This window comes from Aptenodytes patagonicus, chromosome 7, assembly GCF_965638725.1.
Source record: "Aptenodytes patagonicus chromosome 7, bAptPat1.pri.cur, whole genome shotgun sequence".
Lineage (NCBI taxonomy): Eukaryota > Metazoa > Chordata > Aves > Sphenisciformes > Spheniscidae > Aptenodytes > Aptenodytes patagonicus.
The window spans coordinates 11,523,703-11,537,988 of record NC_134955.1 but is presented as its reverse complement, the minus strand read 5'-3'; the positions used below and the strand labels follow the sequence as shown (position 1 = coordinate 11,537,988).

The following is a 14,286-nucleotide window of genomic DNA, read 5'->3' as shown; positions in this document are numbered from 1 at the left end:
TGCTTCATTTAGGGTCTGCGGTTCTTGCATTTTCCATATCTGCTGACATTACAGCTGAAGAGATTTGACTTTGATTATACCACTATGCACAGAATTAAACTCAATGATCGTATGACCTTTCCTGAGGAGTTAGACATGAGTGTCTTCATTGATGTTGAAGATGAGGTAAAGTGTTTGGTTTCAGAGAAAAGTCTTTTAACTTTCTTGAAGTTTCTCATTAAGAAAATTAAAATGTCAGTCTAATAAACCCATTTTAACAACATTATTTATCTACATAAAATGTTCTTTAGCCATGGCAATGTTTTAATTTGAAGTTTTTAAATCTGTCCACATGGTTTTTTGTTATTGAAAAGGAAGCATGTTCTCTAATCACTATAGGGTTTCCATGCTTCCATAAAGAAGCTGTTTCTGATTTCTTATATCTTTGCATGGGTGATTTAAAAGCACAAGTCTCAGGGCTTGTACATGTACTGCAAATCCAGAATGAAACATTTCTTAAACTTGTGTCTGAATCTGTTTTGGTCATGAGGTGATGTAAAGTTTTGAAACTCTGAATGCTGAGGTTAGTCCAGAAAACATTAACGATTAATTCCTTCCCTCTGACTCACAATGTTGCGTATGCTGTAGAAATGAGATTTGTAAAATTTTATTTTTCACTTGCATCATCTTCTGGCTTTTAACTCTTCTGGTTTTGATCAAATTCATGTTGTGCTATTACATTCACCAAAAAGTATTTAACGTGCCTTCTGCACTAAAGACTAAATTTATTCCTTTAATTCCATTCCTGAAAACATTATGTCACTTTGCTAGCTTGTAGTGGTATAAGAGAAATACTGCATTGATATGCATATGGGGAGGCTTTTCTGACTCTATACAAACCTTTGGTTTATGAAGTATGCTATCTAAGCAATTTGATACCTCTCAAAGTGTTACTGGGGGGGCTAAATGAGCATGAAGATTGATCTGGGAGAATAGAACTTGAGGCAAAATTAACAACTGTCAGAAAATCAAAAGAATTATCCAGAGGAAAGAGGATCAGGTAAGAGATGGATATACTGACTTGTACTAAATGAACTGCATTCATAGTGTTGTTGACATCATGCTTTGAAGCTAATAGGATGCTAATCAGTCTTACTGTAATACCTTGACTCTGTCCAATGAGTTGAAATGGAGAAAAATCTTTGACTGTGGATGAAAATATTTCCAGTCAAATCAGTTCTCATTAACAGGGCCATGTTACAATAGGATTTGTTATCTGATATTAGGCTTCCAGGTATTTAATTGAATTAACTAGTAAATGGAATAGGCTAGTAACAGATATAATCTTGTCAAGTATGAAACCAGGTAATTACCATTCAGTTGCACACAAGACCAGAAAATATTGATCTAAGAGGTGGACTGAAGACAGTTACTAACAGAAACAAGTCTGTTCTCAGTGCTCAATTGCAGAGGTCTCTAGGTTTTTGAGGAGTTTCATTGTTTTGCAGATGGAATTTTTTCATTTCACAAATGTATTGTTATTTCTTGTTCTGTGTAACTTTAAATGTTGTATAATATTAGTATGTATGTCTTATTTTTAAGAAGTCTCCTCAGACTGAGAGTTGCACTGATAGCGGAGCTGAAAATGAAGGCAGTTGTCACAGTGATCAGATGAGCAATGATTTTTCTAATGATGATGGAGTTGATGAAGGAATCTGCCTTGAAAGCAATAGTGCAGCAGAAAGACTTTCTAAAGCTGGCAGTGAAAAGGTATGTTTAAAAAAATGTTGTACTGGGTCTGATTGGGACGGAGTTAGTTTTCTTCATAGCAGCCTGTATGGTGCTCTGTTCTGGATTTGTGACTAAAACAGTGTTGATAGCACACCAGTGTGTTAACTCTTGCTGAACAGTGTTGCACGGCACCAAGGCTTTCTGTTTCTCATTCTGCTGCTGTAATGAGTAGGGCTAGGGGTGGGCAGGAGGCTGGAAGGGGGACATAGCTGGGACGGCTGACCTGAATTGACCAGAGGGATATTCCATGCCATATTCCCTGCTGTGTAATGTCATGCTCAGCAGTAAAAACTGGGGGCTTTCCAAAGCAGCTGTTGCTCAGAGAATTGCTGGGCATTGGTCTGCTGTTGGGAGGTGGTGAGTAATGCCTTTGCATCATTGCATTCCCCCCCCCCCCCCCTTTTCCTTCACTTATTAAACTGTCATTATCTCCAACCACAAGTTTTCTCACTTTCACTCTTCCGATTCTCTCCATCATCCCACTTGAGGGGGAGTAGTGTGTGACTGTGACTGGGTGGGTGCTTAGTTGCTGGCCAGGGTCAAACAACCACAAATGTAAATGATAAAAATATAAATAATTCTAATGTTGGGGGGTGGGGTGGGGGGGTGGGAGTGTGTGTTTTTAGTCAAATTCCAAAAATTGACACTACAGCAAAGGAAAGCGTGCAACTGATTTGGAGGTCACCTGAGAATAAAGGTCTTCCTAGTTTGTCAGACTGAGAATTCCCAGATAACTTGTGTTGGCAGCAGACCCTCAAGTTTGAAAACTGTTTTGTCTTGTGAGCAGTGGTTTTTCTTTGAGGTCAACTGTTAAAGGCCTACCAGCTTTGAGTGCAAAAGTGTCTTTGACTTTAGAAGGAGAAGATTGGAAAGCTTTGATCAGTCTCTGCAATCCATTTCTTGTCCTTATAAAAGTGGTCGTATAGATGAGGCCGTGGGTCTAAATGTTAAATGTTCATTCAGTCATCTTGAGTTAATATAAAGAAATTGAGCAGCAAGTCAGTCTAGGATAGCAGTCATCTTTCTGTGGGACATAAAGATTAGCAGAGTTTTCTTGCCCATACAAAATTGATCAAAAGTCTTGAGTTTTATGGTAATGTCTACAATGTGTACTTCATGGGTCGTTATTCAGTGAACTCATCTGAAACTTGGCCAATAGCTTTTATTCAGACTTGTTAGGAAGCTGTTTGGCTGTAACTGTTACTTTCATAAATATTGAAAGGCCGACTTGCATTTTAACCTGCACATCTGTCCCTGTTTAAATTTACCTTAAACCATTTGAGAGGATTTTTTGATAAATGCTCTGAATACTGTCAATCTTAGCTGGGAAAAAGAAAGAAATTAATAGATAGTAACTTGACTGGAACAGGGACAGAGTATTGTAATGTATCTGTAATGCAAATGTCATGTCCTAGTATTGACAGTAGCTTTGGCCAATTAATTCATAGTACTTGTTCTCAAGGCAAACTAGCTGTCAAGCCATGTTGTTAATTTTTTAGTTTGGATATCTTAATGGATGCAGTATATGCTAAGAATTTACAGAGCGTTTCCTCTACATAATCTAAAAAGTATTTGATTCTTGTAACACGTATGTGAGTCAGTATTATTCGGTTTTATTTTTTAATGTATATACAACACTGAAGGTATGTCCTTAGTACCCTTTATTTCCATCCTTTCATCTGTGAAAAGAAACGTTTATGACAGCAAGCTTGGAGTGCTGTGAGAGAAATTAATGCAGAGTGCTGATAAGCATTGAATGGCGTGTTGCTGGTTTGCAATATACATTAAGGGGCAAAAAGCAATCTTCAAGAATGCAGAGAAGGGTGATAGCAAATAAGTCTAAACTTTGTAGCTACAGGCAAGTTGGTCGTTACTTTGTTTCTTGTGTGGAGATATGCTTAATACCTATCTAGCATAAGAATTCACAAATTCAGAGCTCGTACAGAAAAGAAGTAACAGTAATGCATTAATCCAGTTCAAAAATGTTTCCATGGTTGTTTTTTTCTTAAGTCGTTTGGTCTTTTCTCTCTCTTCCCACCACTGAAAGGGGAAATTCCTCTTTACTTCCATTATTACGTAGTCTTGTGCAATGTTTAGCATATCAGAGCTCTGATTTTGTTCACTGTCTATTGCAGTAATTCATTTGTTATACAGATCTGTTTTGTAACATACAACTATTTATATATTTGGGTTAATGTAATTGTTTTAAAACTTTTAATATGATAATTTGGTTACCTATTCGTTACTTTATATATATATATATACACACACACACACATACATAAACATATATATAAACCATGACACACCTTCTTCTTCTCTCCCCAGAGTTCTTTACTGTATGAGCTCTTTTCTGTTATGGTTCATTCTGGAAGTGCTGCTGGTGGCCATTATTATGCCTGTATAAGATCTTTTAGTGATGACCAGTGGTACAGCTTTAATGATCAGCACGTTAGCAAGGTAAAAATAGTATTTTTAGTTATCTTGTGTACTCGTAGATGAACCAATAAGTTTGTATTTTGCATGTGATTTTTCACTTACATATACTGAAGCTGGTTTTATTTGCAGGTATTTCAAGCATTTACTTTGTTTCATCTTCTCATCCTAATGTCCTGCCATATACATATGTTTCACTCATGAGGTTAACTGATTTCTAGGGGGTTTATTTATTTATGTATGGGTGTTTGTGCATTGGGGGGAGAGGAGTGAGTGTTTCTTCTTGGTGGTGAAGGGGGTATGGTTCATAAAGAATCCTTTATTCATGTACAGACCAGGCTGGATTTAGAATTTTGCCTTCTATACATGTGAAGAATACTTCTTGCTTAAAGAAGTGTATTTGTAGATCTATTACAACCCAGATTGTGCTGTTAAACCTGTCCTGCTGATGCGTTTCAGGTATTACATGTATCCATAAATGTTAATTGCAATCAAGAACCTGGATAATGTTTTTCTAAGAAGTTCCTATTTAAAAAAAAAAAGATTATGTTTACATTCATTGTAAAATGAAGAGGCAGATCACTTTGAAACAGATTTTTGCAGTCAGCAAATAAGCAGAAAAATTTTTAAAAATTAGAATGATTAATATTGAGTGTTAATTATGTAGTGCCATTTTTCCTAATGAGAATAAATTTATCTCGATTGGTGCGAGTTTCTCAAGTAATCATTAAATTGATTTTTCTGTTAGATAACTCAAGAAGATATTAAGAAAACATATGGTGGATCTTCTGGAAGCAGAGGCTATTATTCCAGTGCTTTTGCTAGGTTAGTAGTACTGCGATATTACTTTTCTTTCTGGTGATGTTTTGGTGTAATCAAATGAATGGCCAAGATGTGTGTGCTTAACATGTTAGCTGAAAAATAATAGCAGATGCTTCAAATAGTTGCAAAAACTATCCTGACTGCTGTTTCAGATCATTAAAGTAATATGATATTTATTTTTGAAAATCCTTTTTGATTAGTGTATTAGTAAGATATGTATGACATAGCTCCTTACTGGAAAAAAAACCAAAACAAAACAACTTTTGAAGTCAATATTGTTTTCCTATCTGATAAATCCAGATAACTATTCGTTTCTCCACCAGCTCCACAAATGCATACATGCTGATATATAGACTGAAGGATCCAATGAGAAATGCAAGTAAGTATGTTTTGTTAACTAGTAAGATTCTGTTGTGGAATAAGGAGATGTTTTACATGTGATGAGTCCTAATTTTTGTGAGGATGGTGGTAATGGTATTTGTAGCGTAAGCTAATGTAACTTTCATATAGGAAGCCACCTTTTATAGCTTTTCATTACTCTTACAGTAAACCTTTATGGGTCATTAGGAGGTCATCACAAAATAAATTTTCTGATTACTTAGTATTTTGGATATAATGGAAATGAAAAACAGATATACTGGGTGACACTGAATAAACTCTAATGTAATGCTATATTAGCGTCATGATTGATAGTGGAAAAAATTACTTTCTTCATTTAAAAATGAGTATGTAAGAACTTCATAGTGACAAAGTTTTACACTTTATAACCAGCCCTTATTGTTTGTGTTTCAGTTAGGAGGTAAGACAATATACTATAAGTTATATAGTCAGAAACAAATCTTGGATTTCACGGTCTTTTATTCCCCTCATCTCTGATTTAGTTCACCAATGCTTAGAGGATGCCTGGCTCCATGTAATAGCTGACAGGTTGATTAATCTTTGAAATACGTCACAGTGGAAAATGAAGATTCTATTTGGATTCAAAACAGGAATGTCTGGTTGGAGGCTTCATTAAAGTATTGGCTAATTTCATAGGATCTTAGACTGTTCAAATTACTAATAACTGTAAACTTCCAGGATTTCTCTTGTTGTAGATTTTTTTAATAATACTGTATTATTTGCTTGAAAACACTAATGTTTCTCACTTAAAATCTGAGCACACCTAAATGATGCAGTAGTAAATGGAAGTTTGATAGAACTTTTTTTTTAACTAATATCAAAATAGAAGGAAGCATGTTTGCTATTTTTCCCTTGTTAATCCCTTGTTAGAAGCACAGCTGTCAAAAGGAAGAGCAGTGGCTAGTCACACTTGCTCTCATCAGCAGTGTGCCTGCAAGAGTCAAGTATTTTGTTAATATTCTAACTGGTTGAATTGAGCCGAAGATTTGCTTGCAGTATCAAAGCTGTATTTATTTTTTTCTTCAAGGAAGAATTCAGTAATCTGCCCTTACGTACTTTCAGACATCATTCTAAGTACTTTCAGACATGTTGTTATTTTCTACTTTTCTACTTCTTTTCTTTTACTTTTCCACTATTTTCTCCATAAAGTTGAACAATGGTATTTGTTTTGAGGAAATAGGGAGGGGAAAACCTAAGTATCTCACAAAATCGTTTTTGCTGGCTTCTGTTTGTTTCTGAGAATTCGTGACACAGGGGACAGTGCAGTTACAAAAACACTTTATTTGGTTTTACAGTAACAGTATCTGAAGTAGATGCTTTATATAGTTTTGAAGTGGATTCAACACAAGAAGGATACTGCTAAAACAAAGCATTTTATCAACAAATTGATAAAGTAGTAAGTCTTAAGAGCAACAAAAAAGAACCTTGTTTCAATATTATTCATTCTGAACAAGAAGTGATTGTAAATTGTATGAAGTCTAAAAATAAACAGCAGCCATAAAGAAAGTCTTTGTGTCAAGAGCTGTCTTTGGAAATAGATTTTCCTGTAAGTGCTATGCTTGTTAATTCCTCAACAAGCAAATAAAGAAACTGAATCTATGAAACAATCTCATGAAGTACATGATATGTACATACGTGATACAAAATCATATTTATTTTACCATGATACAGACGATATCTTGTGACTCTTATTATCAGCTAATTCACTTTCTAGAACACAATTTACCTTCATTGTAAAAACAGGCTGAAGTGCAGTCATCAGTCTCGGTGTATTTGCAACAGGAAAGCTTCCCTTACTGATACTGGAATATTAATCTTATGCTAATAGCATTTTCTGGTGTTGCTGATATATAATTAGGGGGAACAAAAGGCTGACTTCAGTTTCATTTAAATCATGAAAAAGAGAACAGGACATGGTATTGTGGGAAATTCAGGTGGAGAAGAGAGAGGGAAGAAGTCAAGAAAGATAACTTAAATATACCCATAATTCTGAAGATGTTGCCCACAGTGGAAAAATTTATTTTTTAAAACTATTATTTTGTTTTTACTGGCAGAGTTTCTTGAGGCACATGAGTATCCAGAGCATATTAAACAATTGGTACAGAAAGAGAGAGAATTGGAAGAACAAGAAAAGAGGCAACGTGAAATTGAGCGCAACACTTGCAAGGTTAGAATTTCTGCTGAATAAAGTAACAATACATTTCTAGTAAGAAATGTTTCTAGAGTAAATAGTAATTTTTTACTACAATACGAGGACTCTTGTGATAAGTGTATTTGTATTAATAACTCTTTAAAATGAATTGTATGCCTATTGGAAACCTGTACACAGTGGAGGCATCTGTTAGAGTATTCACCTGAGACTTTTGAGTTCGTATCTTCCATGTGAATATGAATTGGTATTAAAACCAAAACAAAACTAGTTAATCTGACATCACTTGACTTCAGCAAAATTAATTCCAAAGAGTATGTAATGCTGTATGTTAGGTGTTTCATACTATTAAATCTTTTCATATTGTGACTCTGCTGTGTGAAATGATGTTTCTTAAACTAAATTAAAATAATTATTTGGCAGAAAGAGTGGAATCTTTTTCCAACCATAGATTCAATAGTAACAAACAAAATATGACATCTATGACTTACAACCTATGAATCGAGTGATTATTTTATTAGAAAGTTCTCTATGGTTGCAAAATATGTAACTCTGAGAAAAAGGAATTTCACATTCATTGTTCCTATGTGCATTTTATTTTGGAGAATTTGCATGCTGCCTACAGTTTAAAGGTGTTCTGGTTATAGGTGTTGTACCCTAGCTTGCAAAAAGATACCGATATACATATATACACACTAGTGCTATCTACTGTGCCTTTAGCGTTTTCTATCTGCAGTTATGTAACCAGCTGAAAGGAAACTGTCCTATAACTGAAGTAGAGCTAAAGGTGTATTTTGTACTAGATTGTTTGAATATAGGGTTGTAAATTTAAAGGTACTCTAATACGAAAGGTATTTGCAAATACTTTCATGGTAATTTTTCTTCCTTTTGTATTTCATAGATTAAACTGTTCTGCATGCATCCTACAAAACAAATAATGATGGAGAATAAATTAGAGGTTCATAAGGACAGGACACTGAAGGAAGCTGTGGAAATAGCTTACAAGGTATGCTATGCATAACAGAACAGTTTGTTAGATGTCATTTTTTCGGCTGTTGTGTATTTTCAGGTTTTAAATTTCTAATGCTATGGGAGTGTTTATGTGGGGGGTTGGCTGTGGGTTTTTTTGTTTTGGGTTGTTTTTTGGGGGTTGGTTTGAGGTTTTTTGTGGGTTTTTTGGGGTTTTTTTGGTTTTTTGTTTTTTCAGAGGTGTTCTGGTTGGGGATTATTGACTGAGTTTTCTGTTAGTAGCCATCAGGTGATTTCTGATACAAATGATATAGCCTGCCCTTTTAAAAGGCAGTATGATTTTACATAATCTTATTTTAAAATCAGACAGAGAGAGCTGCTATTAGACTCACCATAGCCTTAGTAAGTTGAAAGAATTCTGAATGCTTATATTTGTATTGCAGTAAAAATGTTGTATTAGATATGTAGTAAGAGAATTCTTTGAAGAAACTTCCTGCGTTACTAGTACAATAATGTCAGTGGGCACCAAAGCATCTGTTGATCTTTGCTTCCACAAACAGGTGGAAGTTGGAAGATACCTATTCTTGCTTACCTACTTGTATTCTTTCGTTCTTGCCATATGCATCTTTGGCTGGGAGAGTATCAGCAAGTCAGTTACATATTTGGCATGAGTTAACATCTCCTTGAGATGCACGAAAGATGATTAGTGGATATGACTTCCTCAGGCCTCTAAGATGCCATTTGGTATAAGTGATAGGCAATGTATTCCTCTGAATATACTTCCAGGACCTGTCTTCACGTACTTACACAAATACTTTTCAAACTTCCCTCTTCTCTGCATTTTGAATTAAAAACATGTATATATATTGCACGTGTGTGTATTATATATGATGTATGTGTATGTTTTTTCTAAAACCAAATTGAAATCTGTGAATTCAAAGGAGTCCTGGATGTACACGTACTGAGATATTTCTAGGTTACAAGGGAAAAACTAAACTCACAAATAAACCATTATTAAATGTTTTGGGGTTTTCTTTGTGTGTGCATGATTTAGCTAATGGATTTAGAAGAGGCTGTTCCTTTGGATTGCTGTCGTCTTGTCAAATACGATGAGTTCCATGACTACTTGGAACGATCTTATGAAGGAGAAGAGGATACACCAATGGGTTTATTACTTGGAGGTGTCAAATCAACGTACATGTTTGACTTACTATTGGAAACAAGAAGACCTGACCAAATTTTCCAGTGCTATAAACCTGGTGGTAAGACATATAATTACATATAGACAAAGATAGACTAAAATCATATATTGTGTGATGGCGTGAAAATAAAACTTGTAGAACTTCATTATGATGTGTGAAAGAAGAAAAACTTTGTTGTACTAAATTTTATGAAGTCAGTAGTCAGAGCTACATACTGTGCTGTGTTGCGAACTTGTTTCTAATTGTAGTAGTTCTAAAGTATACTAAAATTTGTCAAACTGTGGAACATTTTTGCCTCTCCGGAAAATTGATCTGAAAATGGAGTTCTGAAATTGGACTGCTTGTCAAATTCATTACTGTTTTTATGTATTTAATGCAACGCCTTAATCGGTCCATCAGACAAGTGTAAGTATGTTTTCTCTGCCATTTGAATTCTCTCTTACATATATATGGTTTTGTTTTCTCTTTCCTCTTCCCTACAGAGGTCATGGTAAAGGTTCATGTAGTTGACCTAAAGACTGAATCTGTTGCTCCTCCAATAAGTATCCGAGCTTATTTGAATCAAACAGTTTCAGAATTTAAACAGCTAATTTCAAAGGTAATTTACAGTCGTTAAGGACTTGTATTATAGAGTTTTCATTCATTCTGATTGTGAAAATGTGTTGCAAGTTAAATATCTAAAATGAGAGCCTGCACCTTTTGCAGTTCATACTGTGTATCGTGTCCAGTAGGGTTAGGTTACTTGTTACAGTTGAGCTTGTCTATGTGCTCACTGCTGCTAAAAGCAGCAGTCTGCTCCTTGCTTCCATCCAGAGTTCTGCCCTGGCTTTTGCACAAGCTTAGCCACTATCTGGTCATACTGCTCAGTAGCTTACCAGATAATAAGTTTTTCTGGGAAGCTGAAGAGTCAGGTTGATGTTTTTTTGTGTTAGTAACTTTAATCACCTCACTGAGTATCCAGTCAGTGGCATAACTAGTAAACTGTTACCGTATAACTGAACCAACATGTAAGTTCCCCCATTGGCTTCAGTAATTGAAATTAACATCCAAAGCTGTCCACATTCTCCCTACAAAACCTCCTTTTCATCCCAGCAGCCACTTGTTATTAAGATGCAGATTCATTTTTGTATTGTCTTAAACTATGGAATATTACTGCTTCCATTGAATTGGAAGACAGACGTTTTACTTGGTCAGTTCTGTGTAAAATAGTTCAGTGGTTGGTGTAGCTTCATAATATTTTATGAAACATGATTTCAGTAATTTGAATTCAGTCTAATTAAGTGAACAATGTGCAAAACCTGATGCTCGAGAATATTTTTTATTTTCAGTTGGTTCATACCCTAAAGAATAAGACCAATTCCTTATATTACTGGTCATTAACAATTTGCCAGTTCCCTGCAAAGCCAAGCTATTTTAGTCTACTGAACTTTTGGAAAAACTAACATTTGCTACATGTTGAAGGATGGAGGAAGGGAACTGGGACTGAACAAGTTTGGGAGGTTTTCCACACGTTGTCTTTGCAATTTATATGTCAATAAACAAACCTTCTCCTTTCCCTATGAATAGTCTTAAAAAATGAAATACTTGTTCCGCTATTTGAAATTACGTATAATGCACATGTTACCTCAATGTCTTATTTTAGGCTACACACCTGCCCGCTGAAACAATGCGGGTAGTATTAGAACGTTGCTACAATGACTTGCGTCTTCTGAACGTTTCCAGCAAAACACTGAAAGCTGAAGGCTTTTTTAGAAGCAACAAGGTACATGCTCTGGTTTTTAAATTGTTCATTTCATATATTTGTAGACCTCACTGTGTTGTAAAAGGTATGGATATCTGCATAGAATTCATAATGGGTAACTGTCACTTATTTCGCTTAAGTACTGTGTGGGGTTTTTTAACTAGCAAACATTGTGGTGCTGATGAATACTATAGGCTATATATGAAACCAAGAGTACGTAACAAGGTAGAGGAGATTCAGAATCAGACATCTGGTTGATACTCAGAGGTTCAAATGACAGTGAGGTTAACAACCTTACGATGAAGGTTTTTTAGAAGTCAACCCTTTTTATGGAACAAAGGTTGGCATATTACTATGAAACCTGCCTAACTTGTTTCTAAACCTTCTGAACAGCTGTGATTGCTCTCAGTATTAAAGTTCTTAAGAAACAAGCATCAAAACTAAGAGCAAGATTTTCGTGGGTTTTTATCTTAAATTCAGTAATTTTTACTATGCAAATTCCCCCCAGGTGAACTTACATTGTTTTTTCCAAAAAGACTTCTAGTAAATGTTTCCAATAACAGTTGTGTAATGCATTCAGAAAAAGAGTAACTTGGTACTTAAATCACATCTGTTGCATTGCCCTTTTTACTACAGTAGTAATAGCACATCTTTTAGCACATTTTGCACATCCTCTGTCTCTGAAACTTAGGCTCAAGAACACAGTGTCCTCGACAAAGAAAGATTAGCGAAGGTTTTGGCTTATAGCTGAGCAAAACAATGGCATTGACTTGTTACTCAGTTACTTCAAGCTCTTTCACATTCACATTGTCACTACAACACAGTGACCTTTGACAAAGGGAAAAGAGAAATTTGTTCTGTTGTGTTCTGATTTGCCCTATTGCTTACCCGTGTATACATTCAAAGATTTATTCGTGATGCTACACTAGAAAATAGAGAAAGACTGCCAACTGTAGTTGTGGGGCTCATTACTACCATAACTGAGGTTAGCGTACAGATGAAGGGTGCACATTGAAGTGATACATAAATACGCTTCTGAACTTGGAAGTGCTTACTGCAGCTGGTCAGTCTGGTTACAGTTCACTCCAATCTTAACATGATTATGAAAATAAGGAAAAGTGAAATCACTATTAAGCTACAGACTCCTTAGTCTATCTTTTTCTAAACATGTATTTTAAATTTTTTATAAAAGGTGATGTTTCTTAGCAACATAATTTCTAATGTGTGCTCAATCCTATCTATTTGCTATTGTTGCTTTTACTTTCATTTAAAATAACACTACATGATAAAACACTGTTATTTTATGTTCAGGTATTTATTGAAAGCTCAGAGTCTTTAGATCGTCATATGGCATATACAGATTCTCATTTATGGAAACTTTTGGATCGTCATGCAAATACAATCAGACTATATGTTTCATTACCAGAGCAATCACCCGGATCTCAATTTAGACGAGCAGTTTATCAGAAGTCTAGTGGGGATTCAGGCAACTTGGATGAAGCCTGTGAAAGAGTGAAAGGACCTGTAGGTAATATGAAATCTGTAGAGGCGATTCTGGAAGAAAGCACCGAAAAGCTTAAAAGCTTGTCCCTGCAGCAGCAGCAGGAGGGGGATAATGGAGACAGCAGCAAAAGCACAGAAGCCAGTGATTTTGAAAACATTGAATCACCTTTAAATGAAATAGACTCTTCAACATCAGCAGAAAACAGAGAACTTGAAAACCAAATTCAGATTTCCGATCCAGAAAATCTCCAGTCTGAGGAACGGTCAGATTCAGATGTAAATAATGACAGGAGTACAAGTTCAGTGGACAGTGATATTCTCAGCTCCAGTCATAGCAGTGATACTTTATGCAACGTGGACAATGCCCCACTTCCCTTGGCTAATGGACTTGATTCTCATAGTATCACAAGTAGTAGGCGATCAAAAGCAAATCAGGGGAAGAAAGAAACCTGGGACACAGCAGAAGAAGATTCTGGAACAGATAGTGAATACGATGAAAGTGGCAAGAGCAGAGGAGAAGCACAATATATGTACTTTAAGTCAGAACCCTACACTGCAGATGAAGGTTCGGGAGAAGGGCAAAAATGTATGTATTCTAAGTGCCTTAAAATAATCCAGCTTGTGTTACTATTTAATTCATATGCTGGTTAAATAATGACAGTATTGAAAAACTTGATTATATGTCAAATTAAAGCTAATGAAAGCGCAAAGATGGGACTCAGCACAAACCTAGCCTAATTCTGATATTGTAATAGGTGATTACATATTTGAACGGTGTCTTGCTTTTTGTTTTTAAGAAAATGAAAAGCTACCTCTATGATACATCTATTTCCTTACATTGAAAGTGTTTTCTGGAGAGCAAACTGAGTTGTCTTCCAGTGAAAGGAAAATAGTAGCAGCTGATGATGATGATTCGCCTGTTTCAGAATGCGGTTATTTACTGTGGATCACAGAGCAATAATCCTGTTAACATTTAGATTAACAAACCTGAAAACTCTTAAGTTATTTGACTGTGAAGAAAATTCAAATATACTTATATTGATCATTTAATTCAGTAGACTGTTGCTTTTCATTGACTGAAGTACAATAGGTACAGTGAAGTGTATGGCTGACATGAAAATGCCCATACATGTTCAGTGTAAAGCCTAAGTGGTATATTAATTGTCATAAAGATAAATCATTTTAAAACAATGCTCAGTACCTACATATGCTCAGTACCTACATGTGTTTTATAATTAACAGAAGAATAATTAAAGAATAGCAGGATATAAAATAAACATTTTGAAAGGCAAAGG

The 14,286-nt window shown here is 35.3% G+C and overlaps 1 protein-coding gene across 4 annotated transcripts in view; it reads left to right on the top strand.

Moving 5' to 3' along the window:
• Positions 1 to 14,286, top strand: part of USP47 (ubiquitin specific peptidase 47) — a 60,447-nt gene that overhangs the window by 34,622 nt on the left and 11,539 nt on the right. For 3 of the 4 annotated variants that reach the window (XM_076343971.1, XM_076343975.1, XM_076343972.1), the window contains 11 exons: positions 13 to 165; positions 1,582 to 1,749; positions 4,099 to 4,230; positions 4,955 to 5,031; positions 5,352 to 5,407; positions 7,482 to 7,594; positions 8,478 to 8,582; positions 9,600 to 9,807; positions 10,230 to 10,345; positions 11,390 to 11,509; positions 12,800 to 13,577. In XM_076343971.1, coding sequence (XP_076200086.1) covers positions 13 to 165; positions 1,582 to 1,749; positions 4,099 to 4,230; positions 4,955 to 5,031; positions 5,352 to 5,407; positions 7,482 to 7,594; positions 8,478 to 8,582; positions 9,600 to 9,807; positions 10,230 to 10,345; positions 11,390 to 11,509; positions 12,800 to 13,577 — 2,026 coding nt within the window. The remainder of the gene's footprint in view (positions 1 to 12; positions 166 to 1,581; positions 1,750 to 4,098; positions 4,231 to 4,954; positions 5,032 to 5,351; positions 5,408 to 7,481; positions 7,595 to 8,477; positions 8,583 to 9,599; positions 9,808 to 10,229; positions 10,346 to 11,389; positions 11,510 to 12,799; positions 13,578 to 14,286) is intronic. The other variant, XM_076343974.1, reaches the window with a different exon arrangement.